The sequence below is a fragment of the Talpa europaea genome (genome assembly GCF_964194135.1).
Source record: "Talpa europaea genome assembly, chromosome: 8".
Taxonomy (NCBI): Eukaryota; Metazoa; Chordata; class Mammalia; order Eulipotyphla; family Talpidae; genus Talpa; species Talpa europaea.
Window position 1 is genome coordinate 119992431 of NC_140075.1, and position 23268 is coordinate 120015698.

Consider the following 23268-nt stretch of genomic DNA (forward strand, 5'->3'; position numbering starts at 1 on the left):
TGTTTAGCCATTTTCTATTCGATTTCTAACAAAGTGACTTTTCTCTGTGTATTACAACTAGGACCAGCACCCCCCGCCCCCTCCATTGCATCCAAGACGTGCTAACGTGCACTTCTGGCATGAGAGGTTGCTGGTACAGAGATGTTTGCAGCAAAATGTGGTCATTCCCTCCTCCCCGAAATCCCGTGAGTCTCGTATTCCCACTCGGCCGTCCTTTCTGTGTACTTACACACCTGCACGACACGTGCTTTTTTACTTTTTCCATGTAAAGTAAAACAAAACCACACGAAACAAACGTTTAGTGAACGGCAAGGTGAGATCCTTGTGACCACGCCCAGGTCCAGAAGTAGAACTTCACCGGGTGTAGTCGGCCGTGGCGCAGCCTGTTGGGCCCACCTCGCCCGTGCTTGGCTGTCCTCAGTGCTGCAGGGAGACTGGCTCCCGTGACTGGGGCGGCTTGGTAAGTCCAAAGTGTGCGGGTTGGAGACTCGGAAGGTTGCAGCTCCAGACCTAACTCTTGCTCGGGGGAAATCAGTCTTCGTTCTTCTAAGACCTTCACCTGATTGGATAGGACCCACCCATGCTGTGGGGGTAACCGCTTCCACTCAGTCCACCGACTTAAATGTCACCCTCATGCAGAAAACATCTTCACAACAACCAGAATCGTGTCTGACACATCTCTGGGCACTGGGCCCGGGGTGCTGGCATGACTCAACTGAGTTGCCACAGCAAATTGACCATCCCAGACCCCCAAATCCTCCTTTGTGCTCCATCCCGGTCCCAGCTCACACCCCGGCTCCAAGTAACCACCTCCCGTGTTCTCTGTGACTTCATCACGCGCGCGCCTGGGCACCGGGTTAGTCTCGCCCACTGGAAAAATGCTTCCGTCACCTTTAATCTACAGCCTCTCCTCCCCTTGCGTTTCCAGTTTCTGTTGAAGAAACCAGACCATCGAGCTGTGGCGTTTCTCAATCAGGATTGTGTTGACTGCACCCTCGCAGCGCTCTTGGTAAGTTCTCACACCTCATCTCCCCAGCCGCAGCGGACCCGCGGGAGAGCCGGCTGCGTCCAGTCCCGGGGCACGCTGGCTGATTTCCACTCTTTTTTGTATGTTACTTGCTGTCCCGTATTTAGAGCCATGAATTCACGGCGACACGACAGAATGGAGAAATTCTTGTCCTCTGTTTTCATGTATTTATTAGGAGACGCTTCCCCTTAACTCCCATACCCACCGGTGTAGCGCGGGCAGGAACAGAGGGCAGATGCCAGTCCGTCCTCTTATGTTCCTGATTTTTTAAATTGGCTCCCTTTCTTCCACACACTGACCAAGGAAGCTTTCCAAACGCCATTTTGATCTCACAGGTGTAGCCGTATCTATGGGTTTAAGTCCATTACATTTCTTGTCTTCATCGAAGCTCAAATTGTGCATCTTTGACCGGTGGAATCCTCCATGACCCGAAGCCCTTTGACGCGCCCCTAGTAAACGTGAACAGCTTCCTTCCATCGGGTATGTCAAACGTCCCACCCCCATCTTATACGTTTTCTTGGCCCCAAAGTTGGGGGTCAGCAATTTCTCCAGGAAACCCTGATTTCATGTCACAAGAAATAATATTTCAAGACAACCTGAGTGCCAAGAGTGCTTGTGGCTATGCTGCCAACCAGGTCCATCCAGGAGCCCCAGCCCGGCCTGCCCTGCCCCGTAGCTGCAGGCTGCAGGGCCCCACCCTCTCGAAATGGCCAGCCCAGGGCCTCCCCGGTGGTGCAGGTGGTTGAGCGCAGCGCTGTAAAGCTGCACACAGCTTCTGCAGTGCCGGTTCGATCCCTGCCAGCCGCAGAGATGTCCACATGGTGAGGCAGACCTCACCTGTTGCGCACGCTGCTCCCCTCAGCAGTGTGTTTCATCAGTCTGCCTGTTCTGCTCCCCGCTCTGTCTCTGGTGAGTCCTTTCACCCTCCTGCACCTCTGGCCTGAACCCCAGTTCTTATATAAATAAATAAATCTTTAAAAGAAGGAACTGGCCAGCCCAGCGGACAGCACACTCTTCTTACATTTCCCCTGACTCTTCGCTTTCTTTCATCTTCCTTGTTAAGAACTAGTTAGACTTCACCCCACTTGCAAGCTGACAAGTTTACCTGGCCTCGGCTTGAGGGTGCAGGCGGATGATACGAGCCTCCCGGGATAGAGACAAAGGGCCTTATCTCTTCTGACACATGGGTGGCGTAAGCTTTGCTTTTGCTTCGACTCTCCTGCCTGCCACGAGGCCCAAGGGTGACGTGGAGGTGGCCAGGACAGGTGCCTTGCACTCCGGTGTCTGGATTAGACTGAGAAACCTTGAGCACAGAGACCTCCAGCTGTTCAGAGAAGGCTGCCGAAAACCTGGAGGCGCGCCTGTCTTCCACGGTGACAGACGTAATTTTATTATCCTGGTGTGTGTGAGGGGGAAGCTGCTTTCTTCCCAGGAGAGAGACATGACCTCTCTTCCAAGACTTAAAAAGATGGTCTGGATAAAGCCGCAGTGGCCCTTCCCCAGACGCGGAAAGGCCAAGGCCTTGGAGAGCCGCTCTGAGCTGTGCCAGCTTCTCTAGCCCCCCGCTGCTCCTGGCCAGCTCCTTGTCCTTCAGACCCAGTGTGGGCATCCCTGCCTCCTGGCAGCCCTCTGGTTCCTGCAGCTGCCTTACAGGCCCCATGACACCCTGGGCCTACCTACTGCTGTTGTCCCATTAAACTGACAACATGCCCATGGCTCAGCCACCCCCAGATCTGAAATCACCCGTGCGTCCTGTAGACCATACTGCCCCGCGAGAGGTGGCGTCCCTTCCTCTGGGTGCCCACAGTCCCGCCCAGGGTGTCGTCCCCCTACACCCTCAGTCATGTAACTGTGGCAGTGAACCCCGCCCCCTGCCCATCTGCACTGCCCCTGGACTGACTTTTCAATAGATCTTGGGGCTCTGCGCTGCCCCCCGCCCCGGCTCATACGGGCGCTGCGGCAAGCCTGGGACGCCAGGCCCGAGCGCGCCCATTTTGAGAATGGGGAAGCAGCACAGAGATGGGAAGCAGCGTGTCAAGGGCTGGCAGCTGGCCCCCAGCCCGGGCTCCTGACCCTTCCCCTGTGCTGACTGGCAGTTCTGACTTTGCGGTGGCCGGGCAGCGGCCGGGCCCTTGGCCTAGGGCCGCGAGGGTGCTGGGGCGGTTCCTGGAAAGGGCTGCTCAGCACCCTCTTCCCGGTCAATAGCGAGCCACGGGGGGTGCCAGGGCAGCCTCTGCTGTGAGCTGGCATTTTTCCACGCGATGCCTGGCTCCATGTGACCTTCCTGAGAAGGAAGGGCCTGGTTCCTGCCACAGCTGCCCCGTCTCCCCACCTCAGATGACCCGGGTGAGCAGAGAGTGACCTCGGCCCAGGATTCTGGCCAGAATTAGCACACGCGGCAAGCGCATCTGCCAGCGGGCGTCTTCCAGACGGGCCTGGGGATGCCTGGTGGGAAGCGGGGGATGGCAGGCTGGGCTGGGGGCTGGGGGCCTCTCCACCACGCCCCAAGGACCTCCCGCACCTCCCTGTCCCTCCTCCTCCTCAGGCCTTGCTCTCCTCTGCCCGTCTCCCTGCAGGCCTGGCCCCCGCCCACGGCAGAGAAGCGCTCACGCTAGGGCAGGTGGGGCGCACGCTCAGGGTTTCCCAAGGGATCGTTACACACGTGGGCAGTTCCGAGACTTTCCCCAAAGGGCAGGACTCCCCTGGCAGCTGTCGCTCACGGGCCGCGGGGCGGGAGCAGCAGGCAGGCCTGTGGCTTCGTCGGCACTGCCCGTGTGGAGAGGAATAGGGGCCCCTAGATGGGGGGAGGGCGGCCTCGCGCAGGGCAGCCTCGCTCTGGCCTCTAGTGCGCAGGTCGCCTGCCCCAGCTTCCACGGTGTCCTCCAGGTTGGCAGGTGGAAGCCCCAACCCCACGTATCCTGAATGTGACCGGAGACAAGGCCTGTCATGAGGTAACTGGTTCGCAGGCCCGTGTCCTTACCAGAGAGTGACCCCAGGGACTCCCCGTGCAGAGAAAAGGCCACACAGGGACGCAGCGGGAAGTGGCGTCCGCGAGCCGAGCAGCAGCCCGTGAGCAGCACGGGAGGTGCGGGAAGGGGGCCGTGTGCACAGCAGCTGGCTGGGGGCACGGCTGGGTGTCCGTGGCTTTTGGAAATGTGCCTGTTTCCTCCTACCTGGTCCACGGATGCCCGGCCTGGGGAGTCCTCCAGGCCTGGCTGTATCCGGGAGCACCCCCTGCATCTCACACAGGCCTGGGGCCAGAGTCCGCAGACGTTTGTTGACCGACTGAACGAGCTGGCGGATGCCCAGAGACTCAGCCAGCTAAGTCCTGGTGCCCTGCGGCTGCAAGGGAGCCGTCCGCTGTCTTCTGCTGTTTCCCTGGACCTGCGGCAGGGCTGGCACCCAGCAGATACTCAACAGTCAGGGGTCTGTGATCAGTGCTGAGGACACGGACACTAACGGCCCGGCTCTGGGGAGGAAGCAGAGGTATCAACCCACAACTGCCATCCAAAGGGTAACGCTCGTCAGAGGGACAAGCCCGGGGGCCGTGGGAACATGGACAAGGGGTACCTGGCCCGCCTCGGAAGTCAGCCGGGAGCCAGTGGGCTCTGAAGAAGGGGCGGGGGCTGAGGGACTCCTACAGGGAATGGCATTCCTGGGGTAGGCAGCAGAAGCACGCGGGTGAGAGATCATTCTGGAAGTGACACAAGGTGGAAATGATGGAGATCGAGGAGGGCGGGAGCTGGGAGAGGAGCAGCTGAGGAGCAGGCGGGGCCGAGGCCTCTGGTGGAAAGTGTGGGGGGCCTCCTGCCCCCTCGCTGCAGAGGGGCGCAGGCTGCGTCTGGCCGCTGGGCAGCGCGCGGCCCCTCCTGAGAAGGCGATGCCGTTTTCAAAAAGGCTTTTATTAAACTCCCCACGGAGCTTCTGGCATCACCACCGCCACCTCGGGGCTGGTCCCCCGGGCCGGCCGTCAGCGCGGCCCTGGGGCGGAGTCTCTCTCGGGTGCCCGCGAGGGGCTGCTGGTGGGTGCAGGCTCCCCACGGGGCTGGGGGACCCCTCTCCTCGGCACACACCCCGAGGCCCTCCTGAGATGCCGGTGGGTCCCCAAAGTCCCGGGTCCGTGCTGGGAGCTCCGGTGGCCGCTGTGGCCGGGCCGCTCGGGGGACAGTCCCGGGGCGGGGGGAGCCGCGGGGCGGGGCGGGGGTCCCCCGCGATCCATCGGCTCACAGGAAGTTGGGCTCGCGCACCACGAGGCAGGGCGGGCCGCCGCCGCCGTCCAGGGGCCGGTACACGAAGTGGAAGTCGCGCTTGGGCTCGCTGCGCAGCAGGTAGCCCTTGATGCGGTGCGGCAGCGCGTCGTCCGCCAGCTGGAAGCCGCGGCCGTCCACGAGCACGAAGAGCCGGTGCTCCCCTGGCCGCGCCACCGCGAACTTCTCGGCGCACTGCGCGCACAGCGCCTCGGCCGGGGTGTCCGCGCGCGACGCCAGCGTGCGCGCCTGCCGCTCGGGCTCCAGGAACGACACGCAGATGAAGTCCTGCGGGGACGGCGCGGTCACCGGGCGGCCCCCCGCTGCGGGCGGGGCGACCCCCCCAGCCGCGGGCGCGCGCCCCCTGCGAGGCCACGTCGGGGCGCCCCGGAGGCGGGCGCGCGCCCTGGCGCTTTGCCAGCCACGCGCGTCTCCGCGCCCCCCGGGCCCCCCGGGCCCCCGCCCCCCGGGCCCCCGCCCCCCGGGCCCCCACCACCCGGGCGCGGCGCTGGGCGTCGAGGGCCGCGTCAGTGAACCCCGAGGAGCAGCCCCCGCTGCAGCGGCCTCGGTCCGGCTGGGGGCTCGCGGGGGGCAGCCAGCCCCAGGGAGGCGCAGGCGGCAGGGAGGGGAGCGGGGGTGGGGGTGGGGGGGGCCGGGGCAGGGGTGAAGCAGCGTCGCGGGGCCGGGCCGGAGCCCGCACTTGGCCAGCGACACGCGCCGCCCCCACCAGCTAGAGGGGTGCGCGGGGGGGGGGGGGGTGGGGGGAGCCCCCGCCGGGCTCCGCCTCTGCGCCCGCTCGCGGGGCGCCTCGTGCGGCTGGACCTCCCCGGGCCTGTGCCTCCTCGAGCGGCTCCTCCCGGGCCCTGCACCCCGGCCTGAGGGCGCCCGTGCGGGGAGCTCGGGGGCTGCAGGAGGCCCCCACCTTCCCCCCACCCGCAGCGCAGCTGGGACAGGGCGCGGTGCTGCCCTTGTGGGGGGCCGGCGGCAGCGCCAGCGAGCAGAGGGGCGCCTTCCCGCCAGGGGGGAGCCCAACCTCTTCCTTGGGTCTGCGTGGCGGCCTGCCCCCTCCCTGCCTCCTGTTCAGGCCTCCCAGGCGCCCTGCACACCTGCCGAGGAGCCGAACTCTGAGCTCTCACTCCCTGAGGAGTGAGGGGCCCGGGAGGGATGGCCAGTGGTGCTCCCCACACCCCAGAAATAAGGCTGGGGGGCTCCCTTCCCCCATCCCCGGCCTCTCTCTTTAGCGTCACCTCCCCAGGGGTGCCCTGCCCGGCTGAGCCCTGGGGTCCTCCAGGGTGGAGGCGAGAAGTAAGGAGTCCCTGGGTCAGGCCTGACCCAGAGCGCCAGGTGCCCAGAGCTGGGGGGGAGCCGGGTGTCTCCGGGGAAGGGGGGAGCTGGCTGGCGCCCTCATTTGCTGGCTGACACTAGCCTGAGAAGACCAGCTGTGGATACTTCTCCGCAGTTCCCAAACTCAGTGATGCCAAGTGAGCAGCTTGACGTTGGCCACGGTGGGCGTAGTTACACCGTGGACACTGACGGACACTGACAGAGGGAAAAGCCTACAACGTGCTGGAGACAGCACTGACGGCAGAGGAGAGGGGCCCGGGCCTAGAACACCAGCCTGGAACAGGACCGGGTACTAGAACCAGGGCGCACCTGGGCCACCGTCCACCTGTGCTGACAGCAAAACTGAGTTTCAAAGTGGGGCGGGGACTGCTCAGAGCTGGGTGCGGATCTCGAGCCTCTCGCCTTCAGGGCCTGGGCTCAGCCATCTTGGAAGCCAGAAGTGGAGCTCAGGGGCAGTGTGCTCCGGGCGCGGGCGGGCGTGAGGCTGCTCAGCTGTTATAGCTCCACATGGCTGCCCGGCTCCCTGTCCTCTGCTCCGCGCATACGCTAGTCCTGCGTCCCCCCAGATCCTGGGCTTGGGCCCTAAGACATGTCCTCCAAAGACCACAGCTTCCCGCATGGATGGGGATGGCCCGGGCGACGTGTGCGCCTCAAGGGGAAGTGCCGCAGGAGGCACGGGGCCGGCGTCTCACTCAGGCCGTAGGGATGGGGCTCTGGGGACGTGGTCAAGGAAGATTTGTCAGAGGAGCGGTGGTGGCTGGAGACTACGGGAGGACACGCCCGCCCGGGCAGAGTGAGCACAGCGTGTTCTGCAGTCGGGGGTAGCGGGCTGGGGTGTGGGGGTGACAGGAGTGGGGGAGGAGACAGGCCACAGTGACTGGAAAACAGTTTGTGTAGAGAGAGGTGGGGAGCGCCGGGTGACTGGCTTGGAGGGGGCAGGCTAGGGGCAGGCTAGGGGCAGGCCAGGGGCAGGCCAGGGGCAGGCCAGGGCCAGGCTAGGGGCAGGCTAGGGGCAGGCCAGGGGCAGGCTAGGGGCAGGCCAGGGGCAGGCCAGGGGCAGGCTAGGGGCAGGCTAGGGGCAGGCCAGGGCCAGGCTAGGGGCAGGCCAGGGGCAGGCCAGGGGCAGGCTAGGGGCAGGCCAGGGGCAGGCTAGGGGCAGGCCAGGGCCAGGCTAGGGGCAGGCCAGGGCAGGCTAGGGGCAGGCCAGGGCAGGCTAGGGGCAGGCCAGGGCCAGGCTAGGGGCAAGCCAGGGCAGGCTAGGGGCAGGCCAGGGCAGGCTAGGGGCAGGCCAGGGCAGGCTAGGGGCAGGCCAGGGCCAGGCTAGGGTCAGGCCAGGGCCAGGCTAGGGGCAGGCCAGGGCAGGCTAGGGGCAGGCCAGGGCAGGCTAGGGGCAGGCCAGGGCAGGCTAGGGGCAGGCCAGGGGCAGGCTAGGGGCAGGCCAGGGGCAGGCCAGGGGCAGGCCAGGGGCAGGCCAGGGGCAGGCCAGGGCAGGCTAGGGGCAGGCTAGGGGCAGGCTAGGGGCAGGCCAGGGGCAGGCCAGGGCAGGCTAGGGGCAGGCTAGGGGCAGGCTAGGGGCAGGCCAGGGGCAGGCCAGGGCAGGCGGACTCTTGCAGCTGCTGCACTTGTCCAGAGACGGAAGGTCAGGGGTGTGGATCAGCCCCCCAGCTTGGACTGCAGTGACCACATGCCCACCCCAGCCAGCCCCGGCTGTGCCAGGACAGAGCCGGTGCCGCGGACTCCTGGAGAAAAGCCTCCCCCCCCACCCCGTGGTGTCCGCGCGCCCTGACGCCCGGTGTCCTCCCACGGCCCGGCACACGCCGGCGGGCGGAGCTGGTGTCCCGCTCCCGAGCCCGCGGGCAGAGGGGATGGCGGGGCCCCCCGCGGTCCCCGGCGCACCTGCACGGAGGAGCGCGAGGCCCGCGCCTTGTTGAGCGTGCGCCGGCGCTCCCAGCGGTGGATGGAGTCCTGCACCTCCACGCTCAGCTGCCGCGTCACCGTGATCTTGTCGTAGTTCTTGATGTGCTCCAGGGCGCCGTAGGTGGTGGTCAGGTAGTAGGAGCCTGCGGGAGACGGGCGCCTGCGTGGGGCGGTGCTCGGAGCCCCCGCCCCGCCCCCGCCCCCGCCCCGCCCCCGCCCCTCACCAAAGCCCCGCCCACAGCCGCGCCGGCCCCGCCCCTCGCCCAAGCCCCACCCCGCCGCGGCCGAGCCCCGCCCCTGGCCCAGGCCCCGCCCACCGCGCGCCTAGCCCCGCCCCTAGCCCAAGCTGGCCTCCCCCACCGCCCCCGCCGCGGCCGGGCCCCGCCCCTCGCCCAAGCCCCACCCACCGCCGCGCCTAGCCCCGCCCCTCACCCGAGCCCCGCCCCCGCCCCCTGGCCGCTCGGCTTCCCATGGCAACCGCGTCCCCGCAAAGCCCGGCCCGGCCCCGCCCTGAGCCGGCGCGCGCTGGTGTGGAAGGAACCTGAGTTTCAAACGAGTTTTCAAACGTCTCACAGAGGATCCGCAAGAACCCAGGGGATGTCGGGGGAGAAGGGCGGCCCGGAGGCATGGGCGGGCGGGGCCTGCTCACTGTGCACACACACACACGCGCACACACGCACACACGCACACACAGCACACACACACACCGCGCACACACAGCACACACACACACACCGCGCACACGCACACACGCGCGCACAAGTAAGCACACGCACGCACACACTCGCGCACACACATACACGCACACACACCCCCAAAGCAATTTTAAAGAAGTGGAGAATATTGTAATTGTGGTTACACTGTTACTTAAAGATTTAAAGTAAGTGAAAGAGTGACTGGCTCATTTCTCATTAAAAAAACCCTTTAATTAATTCACATGAAATTTTAATACCTGGTGTTTGCAGTTTTGAGATAAAAGACCAGCCAGGACGCACACGGGGCACCTCCTCACCTCTGAGGGCTGTGAGGGAGGCACCTGGCTGAAGGCCTGGCCTTCCCAGCCCTCTGGTAGGCAAGAGGGTGACTTTTGACATGAGGTCAGAATGCTAGTGGCCCGCCCGAGTCCCAGCTTCTCTTCCTAAATAACTGAACTCTACTTTTTGGGGAGAGAGGGGGGCAGGGGACGGATTAACATTCACAAGATGCCCTTCCACTCTGGGTACAGGCAGGAGACCCCGTTCTGATACGTGGAAGTCCCTGAATGGAAACTTCAGGAAAGCCCTTTGAAAGGGACAGCCTCAGCCCATCTATCCCCTTGGGTGTTGCCCAGCCCAACCCCTTCCTCCCGCCTGGAATAGAGAGAGGAGCCTGGAGAAACAGCAGCTCTCTTGTGATCAGAGGCGACAAGCACAAAGAGGGAAAGAGCTGGGCCCACAATTTCCCACTGGCAGGGCTAAACCTGCCATCACTATCAGTGCTCACCTCAGAATTTCTTGGTGTGAGATCTACCAGCCCCCACTCTGATTAAACTGCTATTAATTACATCAGAAGTTATTCGCAGCCCAAAGCATTCCTAACCCCTGCATCGGATGAAGCTGCCTAACAGACCTACAGATCCCACTACAGGAAAAGCCCACAGCCCGCAGGGGGTGGGGAGCGAGACGAAGGGCTGGTAGCCACGGGTCACGCCCAGTCATGCAGAGAGCAGTGCAGGAAGGATTTTTTTTAAAAATAAATATGTCAAGGTTAACACGGAATTTGTCCTTCGTAAGAGAAGAGCCACTAAACTAGTCTCGCGTCCCCCCTTCTGGCTGAGCACAAGGCCCACATGTTCCAGGAAGGCTTCTGTGTTCTCTCACCCTTGCTGTCTGGGAGCAGCTGGTCTCTTTGGGGTACCTCCATGCTGCTTTCCGTCGGCTCCCCAATGAGCGACAGAGTGCAGCGTGCGGGTTGAAAACATTCCCTTTTGGCGTCAGAGAGCAGGTCAGGTCAGGTCTTGCCCTCCGCAGCCAGCCTCGTGATGTCTGGTGCGTTACTGTCCTCTCTGCCTCAGTTTCCTCATCTGCAACATCCCCCACCCCCATGTTGGCGTGAAAAGTAAATGCGATGAATATCACTAAGTGTATTGCTCGGCACCTTGTGAGTGATTGTGGTGGTTAGGTGACCCAGGGGAGGTGCTCTGGAGGTTTCTCACCCTCTCTGGGGAAGGGAACCCCTCAGCAGCGAGTCCTCTCTGCTCCAGCCCCCTGTCTCCCTGGCCTTGGGGACCAGCCCCCCCAGCTTCTTCCATCCCCAGGATGGGCCCTGCAGTGCCTGACGTGACCGCTAGGTGGCAGGCGATCCCGCTCAGCGCGAGCTTGGGAGCAGGTTCTTCTCGTGGAGGAGAGTGTTGTCCTTTGACGGGAAGGACGCACTGCCCTTATTGAGATATCAGCCCTGCAGAGCCAGCCCTCAGCTGAGGGCAGAGGAAGTGTGAACAGGAGGCCATGAGGGAGCTTCTCAGGGGCTTGTCCTAGGAAACGGGGTGCTCAGGGTTTGGACAGGAAGCCGGCCCTACTCAGCGCCCTGGATGGAGCCTCCCTACCTCCCACTTGATTCCATTCTCTCCCCCTCAAGCTGCAGGGCCTGCAGGAGACAGGCCCGTGCTGCCTCTGCCACCCCCTCCCCTGTGGTGCTTCTGTGTGCCTGCTCAGGGCTGGGGAGACCTGGGAGGCTTGAGGGGGAGGCCCCAAAGTGTGGGGCCTCCATTCATTCTCACAAGACTGCCAGCCTTGCCGGGCTCGCCCTGTCCTGAAGGCACGGGGTCTGGCACAAATAGGGGCCCGCTGAGTAGCTGCTTGCTGCACAGGTGAATGAGTGAGTGGACAGATGGAGGGGCGGGTAGGTACGTGGGTAGTGGATGGAGGGAGGGGTGGGTGGATGGGCAAATTTATGGATGTGTCGGTGGGTGGGTGGGTGGGTAAGCGGATGGACAGGTAGGAGGTGGAGAGAAGAATGAATGTGTAGGTGGCTGGAGAGGTAGATGGGTAGGCGTGTGGGTAGGTGGGCGGGTGGATGGACGGGTGGATGACTGAGTGGATGGATAGATGGGGGTGGACAGATGGATAGGTGGGTGGGTGGGTAGGTGGGTGGTGGCAGTGGGTGCATAACTGGATAAATGGATGGGTGGAAGGTGGATAGATGGAGGTACCGGGTAGCAGATAATCACAAGAAATCACCCTTGACTTCTACTGAATTCCCGCACCTCCTGGAAGGCAGGTTGTTCCAACTGCAGGACAGATTTAACTAAAGAGAGAAAAACAGCGCTGGAGGCCCCAGAGCACAAGGCAAAGTTATATATGGCAGCAAACGTCATGGCTTTACATGCTCCCTGGAGCTTCTAGAACTCACAGCCACGTCAAACTGTCACCCCAGAGACTGACACAATCTAAAAATGCAAACAGATGCAAAGAGGGCAGGCTTCTCTCAAGAACCACAAAGCCCACAGGGGACACTGGGGCCCGAGAAGTCCTCTCCATCCTTTGAGGCCCTTGTCTCAGCCTAGAAGGCTCAACGCTCCCTCAGAGCCAATATCCGGGCTGGCTGCACCTTAGGGATTCTTGGTGGAGGGGGCTGAGGCTAACTGGGTGGGAGGAAGTGGCGGGAAGGAGGAAAGGGGAAGGGAAACCAAGGTAGGTGGAGCAGAACACTCATGCCGACGTCCTCCTGGCGTGTGCGGGACCCTTGGCCCACGGCCTTAACCTCCTCCCACTGAAAGAAGCCCTGGCCCGGGGCTGTAGGAGCCTGGCGCTGAGAACCCTCAGCATTGCTGCCTGCCACTGCGCTGCTAGCAACTGCTGTTCCCTCTGCTGAGGATGCCTTTCCCTCTTTATCAGACTGGCTCCAGTTCATCTTTCAGTGCTTCGCTCAGGCAGGTGTCCCCTCCTCCAGGAAGCCTGCCCTGCTGGCTCAGCCTGGATAATACGATCCTGTACCCTCTGGATTTTCCACCATCCCAGCACTTGTCAAGCAGTGGTGACCTGGTCTCCTTACTGGCCTGGCTCCCCTGTTAGCCTGCGCGTTCCCCCAGGGCAGGACTCAGCCCCCTCCCTTTCCAGCTCTCCCTCCTGCTGCCTGCTTGGCAATTTCACATCATGCAGACACACCCAGAAGCAGCCGAATAATAAATTTCCTTGGGCTCAGTGGGATCTGGCATCTGGGAGGTGCCCATTGGGCTGCCCAGCCTGCCAGGTGGGTGACGGCAGGCATGGGCCTGGGCTGGTGACTCACCCTCCCCCAGCTGCAGGGCGGGGTCCATGAGCTCCATCATGTACTCCACGTTGAGGAGCATCTCGGAGAGGTTGCTGCGGGCCAGCACGTACATGAGCACGGGGAGGAAGTCGTCGGCCCCGTAGGGCTTTCCTGGGAGGAGGAAGGAGGCAGGAGGTGGTGAGTGCGGGAGGGAGAGGCGCTCCTTAGAGCTGGCCCCAGCCTGGGGGGGGGGGGGGAACTGTGGTTGGCAGGGCAGGAGGGTCACCCAGCGAGGGCAACCTTCCCGCTTTCTCAGGATTCCAGAGCAGGACGACCCCCCACTGGCCTTCCCTGGGATGCTCAAGATGCAGTCAGGGTTCAGGCAGAAGGAACTCAGGGGTATCCCTGCTCAGCGGGCAGGTCCCGGCCCCTCCCTTCCCAGCTCGCCCCGCTCTTCCCAGCTCGACCCTCCACGGCTTGACAGTCAGTTTCACATCACACAGACACACCCAGAGGCCCCTGAGTAACGTGGGGCTTTCCTGGGAAGGTTCCCCCTAGCACCGTCTTTCCACGTCAGATCGGAGGCCTCCCTCCACCGACAGCACCGGGCTGGACACCCGTCCACCCTCCTCCTCTCGGGTTTCCTTGAAGGGACATGCGTCCTCAGGGAGCACCTCCTTGCTGCTCCGTGGGTGGGAGACGTGCCCGGCGCAGCACACACACCTGCACGGTAACAGCGGAGCGAGGGGCCCGCCTCACGGAAGAGGCAGGCGGAAGGCAGGTCTCTGAAAGGACCCACTGGCAACACAACACCTAAGTTGGGACCCGAAGGGGAAGAATTCCAACAGGGACAGGCCAGGCCCCCGGGCTCCCGGGGTGCATGCTGGTATGCAGGGTTCCTGGAGAGTGAAAGACTGGCCACGCAGCCTTGCACAGGGGGACTGGCCATGCGGGGTCCCCAGGGGCTCTCTTACCTCTTTTTTTTCTGTTTTTAAAGATTTATTTATACAAGAACTGGGGTACAGGCCAGATGCACGGGAGGGTGAGAGGATTCACCAGAGACAGAGCGGGGAGCAGAACAGGCGGACTGACTGAAATGCACTGCTGAGGGGAGCAGCGGGGAGGCAGGAGAGGTCTGCGGTGCTGGGTGGGACACTCGCCGGCTGGCAGGGATTGAACCGGCGCTGCAGAGGCTGCGGGCAGCTTCACAGCGCTGCGCTCAACCGCCTGCGCCACCAGGGGAGGCCCCTACTTGATAGGTTTTATAAAGGCTATTATAAAGGTGATGATAGGGAAATACACAAGATAAAACAATAAGATCTAAATAAGAAAGCGAACATACAATGAGCAGCAGCACTGTATGCTTTAAGAACAACGAAAACACACATAAGCAAGAACCCACACAACTGCTCTTCTCAGTGCCACAAACGGGGCTTCGCGTTTCCTAGTGGCCAAGGGGAAGAAGAAAACACAGCTACAGCCTCCTCATTGTCTAGGAGGAGAAAATACACCCATGTGTTGGGGGAACCAAATAGTATTTCTAACCCTTAAGGTTACAATAAAAATTTTCACCTGTAGCTTCACTTGGGGGACACCACTGGCAGGCCCCTGCACACACACGGGGTACATTTCGCAGTGATTCTCATTGTCTTGCCTCCAGGGCTGCTGAGGGCGAGCATTTTCAGGGGAGGGCAGCAAGTGTCAGAGTTAACGCCGTAGGTGCTCATCTGTTCCTCATAACCAGGGCATAAATACATGCTTTCTGGCCCACCTTGCTAAAGAAGAGACGGACGTTCAGAGAGCTTGGGGGACTACCTTGTCCGCATTTGAGTCCAGAGAGACCTGCGGTGGCGAGCTGGGCCTCTGGCCTCGGGCCTGGGTTCCCAGTCACTAGCTCTGATCCTAAGAGGTTCCTTCTCTCCTCCCACCTTGGCAGGGAGTTTGGAGAATGAAATGAGGTTTGAGGATTAAATGAAATGATGTGTGTGGTTCATGCTGTGTTGGGGCTTGAGGCCAAAGGAAAACTGTCTTCCTAGCGATACCAAGATAGCCCCTCATTTTGAACCAAGTCGGAAAAGGGCATGAGCGCCCCACAGAGCATGATTGTATGTAAACCCCGGGGTCGGCCATGCGCTCGTGGGGGCCTCGGGCACGCCGGCTGATGGAGATGACTGCTGCGTGATAACACAGGGTCCGAAAACAGAGGCCTGTCTTTGCTTCAAATGTTGATATTTTGTTCATCAGGGATTTTTTGTCTTACTTTTTATTTTTTAAAACATTGCATTAAAGTGTTACTGTATCCTACCACTTGACGCCACCAGGCTACGCCCAGGTCCCTCCCTTGAGAAGTGGAAACCTGGTCACACAGACTTGTGCACAGCTGTTCACTGCAGTGGGAGGCAGAGTGGCCAAAGGCAGAAACAGCCAGAAGGTTCATCAGCTGGGGAATGGATTGGTAAAATCTGGCCTATCCAGACAAGGGAACACTGTTTATTTAAAAATAAAAAAAGACCATCTTGTACATAGTGAATAATTTTACTTCTAATGAAATGCCCATGAGGAGAGAAACAGAGGTGCCCTGCACTGGGGGAGCCGGGAGCGGGAGTGATTACACAGCGGGTGCAGTGTTGCTTTTGCGGCAATGAAAATACTCTGGGATACAGAAATAGATGACTCGATCAAGAAGACGTGGTCTATAGACACAATGGAATATTATTCAGCCATCAAAAAAGACATGCCATTTGCAGCAACGTGGCTGGAGCTGGAAGGGATCATGCTCAGTGAAATAAGCCAGAAAGAAAAAGAAAAATACCGGATGGTCTCACTTACAGGAGGAATGTAGAGGATCCAAATAAGGGATCAGGGGGAAAAAAGTTATTATAATAAAGTGAAAATCAAAATCAACGAGTAGCTGTAAGCCAGAGACATTCTGCAGGGGGGAGAAGGGAGCAGGATCAAAACAGGGGTGGGACCATGGTGGTGGTGCACGGGTGAGCGGGGTGGGGTGGGGGGTGGGCATTTCACAGGGACTGTAGCCGAGAGGACAAAGCACACATTGTACCAAAATGAAGACTGATGCAAAAATATATAAAATAATAATTAAAAAATACTCTGGGCTAAAAGTAGTTTTGGCCACACAGTTTTGTGAATATACTAAGAGCGGCTGAATTGTTTTTAAAAATGTGCCGGCGCACATGATTCCGTGTCTGTTTTATATGTATAAATACGTATAATTTTACTGTTTTTAAAAATACATATAATGGATTTCTAGATACTTATGCTGATTACTGAGTTTAGGGGCGTCCCCTTAAGTTTTGCATCTGAGGCACAAGGCTGACCCCACCCAAATCTGGCCTGGCAGGTGGCGCTTAGGGCGGCGGCTGGCACCAAGCAGTGCGGGGTGACAGGCAGCAGGGACGAGTGGGCGCTGGGGTGGAGCCGGGCACGCAGGAGACACAGGAAGAGAGTCAGAGCTGGTCCCTGCCCTCAGCACCCTGCTCAGGCTGGGACTGTGATTCTGGGGTCACACCTCCAAGGAAGCCTGGTACCCTTTCGCCGCTCAGCCATGCTCTCGGCCAGCAGGCGTGCCAGAGGCGGCCCTCCGTTCCCCCTCCCTCAGGACCCCGTCTCTATTCTCAGGGCTGACTTTCATGGGGGACAAAGCCATCCCAAGTGAAGACTGCATTTCCCAGCCTCCCTTGCAGCCAGACGGCGCAGTCCTGGCCGTGGAGTGGGGGGCAGAGAGGGGACACGGGGAACTGATGTGCTCGGCTCCCAGGTAGAAGGCGAGGCGCAGGCAGATGGAGGGAACACTGAGGAAGGTGGAACAACAGAGAGGGCGGCCTGGGTCTCTGAGGGAGGAGGGGGCGGAGGGAGAGGGGTCAGGCCAGCCCGGCTGGTGTGTGAGAGTGAAATAAATTCCGTTTTCTTCCACCTGCCGGGGTGTGTGTTGGCAGCATCCGCGCCGTCTCCGGACAGCCACAGGACGTGAGCCGCCGGGCCCAGGAGAAGTGCCCCCAGCGAGCAAGCTGTGCTCCGGGCGTGAGGCATTCCCTGTGAGAGGCCGGCCAGGGCCGACCTGCTCGTTCACTCATTTGATACCACGAACCTAACCACTCACCCCACGCCCAGGCAATAAGATCTGACTTTTCTGGATTCTGATAGGGGGCAGGAAAGCCAAGCGGGGGAAAGGGTGTGAAGGAACTTTGAGAGGAGGTGGGAACTCAGTGTTGGATCCAGCAGGCCCCCTGGAAGAGGAATCATCTTCTGCTGCCCGCGTCCAGACAGGCCGGCACCCTCTGGGGCGCCGGCTCATCCCCGAGGAGCAGGCTTGGGCGCCACCACAGCGGACTCACAGTGGACACGCCCATGGGCGCACACCAGGCCAGCGGTCCCTCCCGCCTCCTCTGTGGCCCCCCAGGGTGCAGGCAGCATGAAGGGGCCTCCGGGAGTTTGTCTGAGGACCGCCCCCTTTCTGCACACAGGCACCTGCATTCGGTTTCCTGGAACAGGGTTCCTTGCACCTGCCTACTAGGCCTACATCTACAAAGCGGGGGCTGCACCCCAGCCCCGACAACCCGCAGGGCTTTCAAGAGAACACAATGAGAAAAGGACACGAGCGTGATTCAGAACCAGAAAAGTGCTGTGGAAAAGTGAGCTGTTCTGACATCTACGTTCTGCTTTCTCCAGGGGCCTCGGCCTCTCCACCTGCGCCTGGCAGCTGAAGGGCACGGGCTGGAGTAAAGCCCCCGCGTGTCCGCCCCAGCCGTGTGACCTGGGGCCAGGGCTGCACCTCTCTGAGCCTGCCTTTCCAGCCATGTGCGGACAGACACAGGCCACCCTGGGAAATGATTCATGTGGAGGCGCCCACCCCACCCAGCGCCCACAGAAACCCCCTTCCTGTGTTCTGAGGCTCTCTGAGTATTTATGTCAAGGTTACCGTTCCCCTCCTGGCACGGAATTACTCCATTCTGGAGAAAGCCTTCCCACAAACTTCATGTGCTCCAGATACCACCAAAGCCTCCCTGGGGAAGCGTCATTTTGTGTTCCGAGATGTTTTCCGTGTCGATGATTTAATTTCCGAATCCTGGCGCCCCGGAGGCTCTCTCCGTGTTTGATCATGGCTTAGGGAGCGAGGCGAGTCCAGCAGCACAGGCCTGAAGCCCAGCTGTCAGGGAACGCTCCTGACATCTGGCCAGGGAGGCTGCTAAGCACCCCAAAATTCACAGGACAACCCCCACAATACAGAATTACTTGGCTCCAAATTGTCTCTAGTGCCAAAGGTGACCCTGACTGTCAGTGACCTCAGCCAGGACGTCTGGCTTGGCCTTAGCCACCTGACCTCGGCTTTGTGCCCCAAGGGCGGGGGAAGTCCTCTGGCCTCTTTTTTGTTCTCCTCAAATTCTTCTTGAGAATCTGAGTTGAACCCTAAGGAAGGTCTCTGGGGTCCAGCTCCTGGTTCTCATCACACTGTGTTCACTGCAGGGGGCACCCACAATCCTAAGTCTGTGCCTCCAAATACCCATGAGCTCCTCCCTCTATACCCCAGTACAGAGAGCATGCTAGGACCAAGGTACGCAGCTGATGTGCTAGATCAGTGGATGGAGGATGGACGGAGGATAGATGGATGGATGATGGATGGAGGATGGATGGATGGATGGGGGATGGAGGATGGATGGACGCTGAGCTCTCAGCCAAACCCCAAGTATGTGTCATGGCACCAACTCAGATGGGACTCTCTGAGGCCCCTGGAGTCCTTCCCCATCAGGGGCCAAGCCAAGTGTGTGTGATCCTAGAAATCTGTCCTTTTTGGGGCCTCCCATTTCTGTCAAGGAGCCCACTTACCCCCATTCCTGAGATACAAGGCCTCGGACACCCCTCTTTCTCTGGGGCTCTCTGTCCCCCACGGCCCGTCAGGCCAGGGTCCCAGGTGAGTGTTCCTTCCCGCTGCTTCCTGCCCTCACCCACTGCTTTTCCAGCCCTGCTCTCTGAAGCCAGCCCGCCCAGCAGGGTCTCTCCTTTGATCACTTGGTCCTGGAACTTGTCCCCTAAGAGCAAGCTCTGCTCAGGATCTAGTCTCAAGAGCCATCAATGGCTCCCCACTACCTGGAAAACACAGTACAGTTCTCTTACCCTGAGGTTCAAGGTCTTTCACCATGATTGACCCGACCCTTTTCCAGTCACAACATGGAGTCCTGGCCTCAGAACGGGCCTGTACTCCCGCCCGAGGTTTCTGTCCACCCAGCTCTGTGAGCCCTTGCTTGCCTGCCGCGAGCCTGTGGAACCATTTATGTGATTCCATTTTATAAACATTGTATTGCTGAACTCCTCAAGCATGCAGGTTAGCTTCACTGTGCCTGCTTCCTAGATGAGGCGGCTCAGGGGCTCGCCTGAGGGCCCGTGGCCAGGGCGTAGTGCTCCCTCTCCTATCCTCCCGTGCTCCTGCCATGTCGACACTTTCTCGAACTTCCACCTGCTCCACGAAGTCTTCCAGGATGCCCTGACAAGGGGCATCCCTGCACTCTGCTTTCCACCTTTCAGCTCAGAACGAGAGTCTGCTCCATCACCCGCGGGCCTCCCGGACTCACCAGCGCCGTTTCGCTCTCTCACACGCAGTTCCCTTTACCTGGGTCCCGCCCCTCCCTGGCCCTCGTCCTAACTTCTCCTTGTCTTCTTCCACATCCTCAAGCCCAGGAAGAGGGTGCCTGCTCCCTTGACCTTCTCCAGCACCTGCCTTTATCCTCAGACTGTGAACTCCCCGAGGACAGGGCCGGAGGCTGTGTGAACGTGGGCCAGTGACCTAACGTCTCTGAGGCTCTGCTCTCCAACTACCTTGGAACGCTGATGCCCCTGGTGGACAGAACAAGACCCCGGGTGTGTTCCCAGGGGACACTGCTCTGTCTTGCCTGGGGCGGGGTCAGAGTCAAGGACACGAGGACCTGCGCGATCTTTAGACAGTGGTGTGTTGGGAAATACTGAACAGCAGGCTCTCTGAAGGAGAAAATAATCTTTGATTTATAGTGTTTGCCAGTTTCCATGGTATCCATATTTCCATAATGGCCCATTTCAAGCCACCCTTGTGAACAGAGTGGGGAGGAGACACACAGGCTCTCACGAGATGGTACAGGCTGACGGGGCATGTCAGCGGACCCGGACACGTCAAGTCCAAACTCATTGTGAGACATCTGAGGCCCAGAATGGGAGACCCTGGCTCGAGGACCCACTCACTGTTGGTCAGTGGTGGAGCTGGGACCTGAACCAGGTGGGTCTTTCTCTCCTGACGTGCACTGGACATGCCCACACGGGCCCTCTGGCCTGCAGCTACTTGTGGACACACACACGCTTCAAGCCCTGCACCAGCTAGAGCCAAGCTCCGGGGACAGCCAGGGGGGCTTCTTTCTCCTGCCCGAGAAGCCTGCAGCCCAAGGCTCAGGTGCTGCCTGCACATAGTGGGGCCTTAAGCAGTGCCCTTGGGGTGCTGGGGCAAAGCTGCCAAATAACTCTCCTGTGCTCAGACGCCTGTGTGTCCTGGACGAGAGGTCAAGTCCACACGCTGTGTCTGAAGCCCCTCGCCGCAGCCTGCCTTTCCTGGGGATGTCTGCTTTGTTTTCTGCCAGTCACACCTGCTTTCCATCTGTAGCTATGGGGTGGGGTGGGGAGCTGGCCGGGGCCTTATGCATGTTTCATGGGCTGGGAGGTTTTGGAGAGGAAAGACTCTCTTGGGGGTGAAAATAACAGAGAGCGAGGCACACTGGCTCAGGAAGTCCCTGCGCTGCCTCTTAACTAGCTGTGTGATCTGGGGCCACTCACTGAACCTCTCCGAGCCTCGGTTTTCTCATCTGAAAGCTGGGGCTAAGAATAAAGCTCCCTCAGCCTGTTATGCAGGGCCTTAGTGACCACTGATTGAGCCGCTGGTTAAAAAGGTTTTGTCTTCTAGAAAGCATTATGTAAAACTGGCGTTGGCAAATTTTTTCCATAGATACTGTCAAATATTTTTAGTTCCGTAGGCCTCACGGTCTCTATCCCAACCAATGAGCGCAGCTGCTGTAACAAAAGCGGTGGAGACACTGCACACCTGGCCGTTTAAATAAAAACTAACGACAGCCAGGTGCTGGCCCGAGTCAGCCCGTGGGAGGTGGTTTGCAGACTCGTGATCTGGGGGATGGTCCAGCATCTCATAACCGCCCTCCAAACCTGTGGCCGGGCTCTCTCAGGAGGGAGCAGTCAAAGCAACAGTCCTGGTGCAGCACAAGACTGAGGCCTGGAGTCTCGGCCAGACCCTCACTTAAAGCCACTTCCTCCAGGAGGGCCCCCTTTACTCCTCCACTGCCCACCAGCTAGGTTCCAAGGCCTCAAGGTGGGTTTCCCTGGCCTGGTCATTGCAGAACGGAAACACAAATATGTCAGCTCAGAGAGGCCGCCCCTGGCCTCCCCACCCAGGACAGCGAACCCCTTAGAAGTGCCCTTCACCCTGGTTATTCATCAGATGCTGAAATATATTTTGTATTTCTTTTTCCTTATTCATCACCCGTTACCCACTTTCTGCGGGCAGGGATGTGGTTCTGCTCACTGTTTATACCCAACACCTCCAGGGGGCCTGGCCTATAGGGGGTGTTTAAAAAGATGTATTTGCTAAATGAATGGATAAATATCATTTATCATGCTGTGCACTTGGTCCTTGTTTGATGCTTGAGTTGTGGCGATGGGTTTTCCTGGTAGCACCTGCGCGGTCTACCCATGTCGGCTGGACAGCCGATTGTCTACATTTATTTCATAAAGACATAGATGGCAGGAAGTTGCGAGCTTCTAGAACACGGGCTTTTAAATACCCTTTTGTCATGGAAGCTTTTGGTGAAGGGGTGTTTGATACAGAATGCGGCTTTTCTGGTGGATTCACAGTGGGGGCTGGCAAGGCTGGCTGCTGACTCCCTCCCCCTTACCAGGGAACCTCAGGCTGTGTCTGTGGTCCTGAGGTCTAGTGAGGACCCAGCCTGGTCTACTCAGGACCCTCAGCTGCACACAGGACAGAGCGGGAGCCCGGGATGGAGACATGACGTGTCAGAGGTTCCCTACAGTCTGCGGCTGGCATGGTGTGAGGGGCCATGAGGGGCCAGGCCCCTCTTTCCACTGAACTCCCCTGTTTGGTTGTTGGTGCTTTTTGCAGAGTTCTGCTTGTATCTCAGTTCTGCTTTGAGTCACCCACGTCCCCGAGGAAATCACTCCAGCTCCCTGGGTTCCTCTTCGGAGAGAAACCGGCCAGCCAACCACACGGGCCGAGGGTCTGGGGACCTGAAACCAAAAGTCCCAGTCCAGCTCGAAAAGGCACGAGGTCAACTACGACTCAGGCCTGAGTTCTCAGAGGTCATCGATGACCCACGACACCCCTCACGGGCAGGGGACACACGGGCTCAGCACAGCACCAGCACCCAAGTCCCAGATCTAGCACTCACCCCTCAGGGTGACCTGGAGGTGCTGCCTAACCCTGCCAGGCCCAGTTTCCTTCACTAACTTGGCTACCAATTGTGTTACGACCTTGTGGGGGGTTATGGGGGCTCAATGCCAGGACAGATGGACATGGCTGGCGGGGGGTTGCTGGCAAGTGAGAAATATTGGACATGGTTACTATGGGAGACAGGGCGACATGTCTTGTAATCCTCAGAACAGGACATCTTGGAGGGCCAAGCCCCATCTCTGTGGTGGATGGCAGGAGCAAGAACGCCTCACTTTCAGACCTGGCCATATGTCTGTCTCTCTTCTCTCTCCCCTGGATGTCAATGCCCAGGGTCACCTAGAAGCCGAGATCCCAGAGTGACTATATGGAGCAGAGCCCCCCTCCACACTCTCAATTTGGTTGGGTTTAATATGAGTGAGAAATAAACTTAGCTCAGATCAGAGACAGCACGGCTGATCTCTCTAGCAACTCTGCGCCTCTATTTCATAAACACCAGAAAGCAGTCCCCCCAGTCACCTTTTCAACAAGGAACATTAACTGCTTTTGTCATTAGAAATCAGTTTAGATTTTTAAAAGCCATAGGCTGATGGCCCCTCTGTTCTCTTTACTCGACAGTCACATGTCTGTTTGGCTTCTCCTGGGGTCTCTCCACAGTTCCCTCCTCCGGCCCAACCCCGCTCCTGGGCCCCGGCCTGGACCGGTTGCCGATGCTGAACTGGTTGAGGGGTCTCTGCTAGGAGGTGGAGGGCGAGGCCTTGGGGACTGACTCTGGGACTCTGAGTCTAGCCCTCTGGCCCCCCACATCATGGAATTTAAGAGTCAGTTGGGATCTAGCTGAAAATGCACAACCTCAATCTAATTGTGAGGAAACATCTGATAAACACAAAAAGAGGAAGGAGGAACTTTCATTAAAAGTCAAAGCGGTGGGGGAAGTGAGGAGGGAAATCTGAATTTCTTAAAAAGATCAATGGCATAAAAGACAAAGGTCTTGGAACTGCTCAGATTAAAGGAGGGAAAAGACACTGGGCAGGCCAGGGGTGGGCGGGGGGGCG

General features: G+C 59.8%; 1 protein-coding gene across 1 annotated transcript in view; it reads right to left on the bottom strand.

Moving 5' to 3' along the window:
* Positions 1 to 4981: 4981 nt before the first annotated feature.
* RIN3 (Ras and Rab interactor 3) overlaps positions 4982 to 23268 on the bottom strand; it is a gene marked incomplete at its 5' end in the record, with an annotated part of 115567 nt that continues 97280 nt past the window's right edge. The window contains 3 exons of the mRNA XM_084240069.1: positions 4982 to 5562; positions 8515 to 8678; positions 12805 to 12936. Coding sequence (XP_084096195.1) covers positions 5251 to 5562; positions 8515 to 8678; positions 12805 to 12936 — 608 coding nt within the window. The 3' untranslated portion in view covers positions 4982 to 5250. The remainder of the gene's footprint in view (positions 5563 to 8514; positions 8679 to 12804; positions 12937 to 23268) is intronic.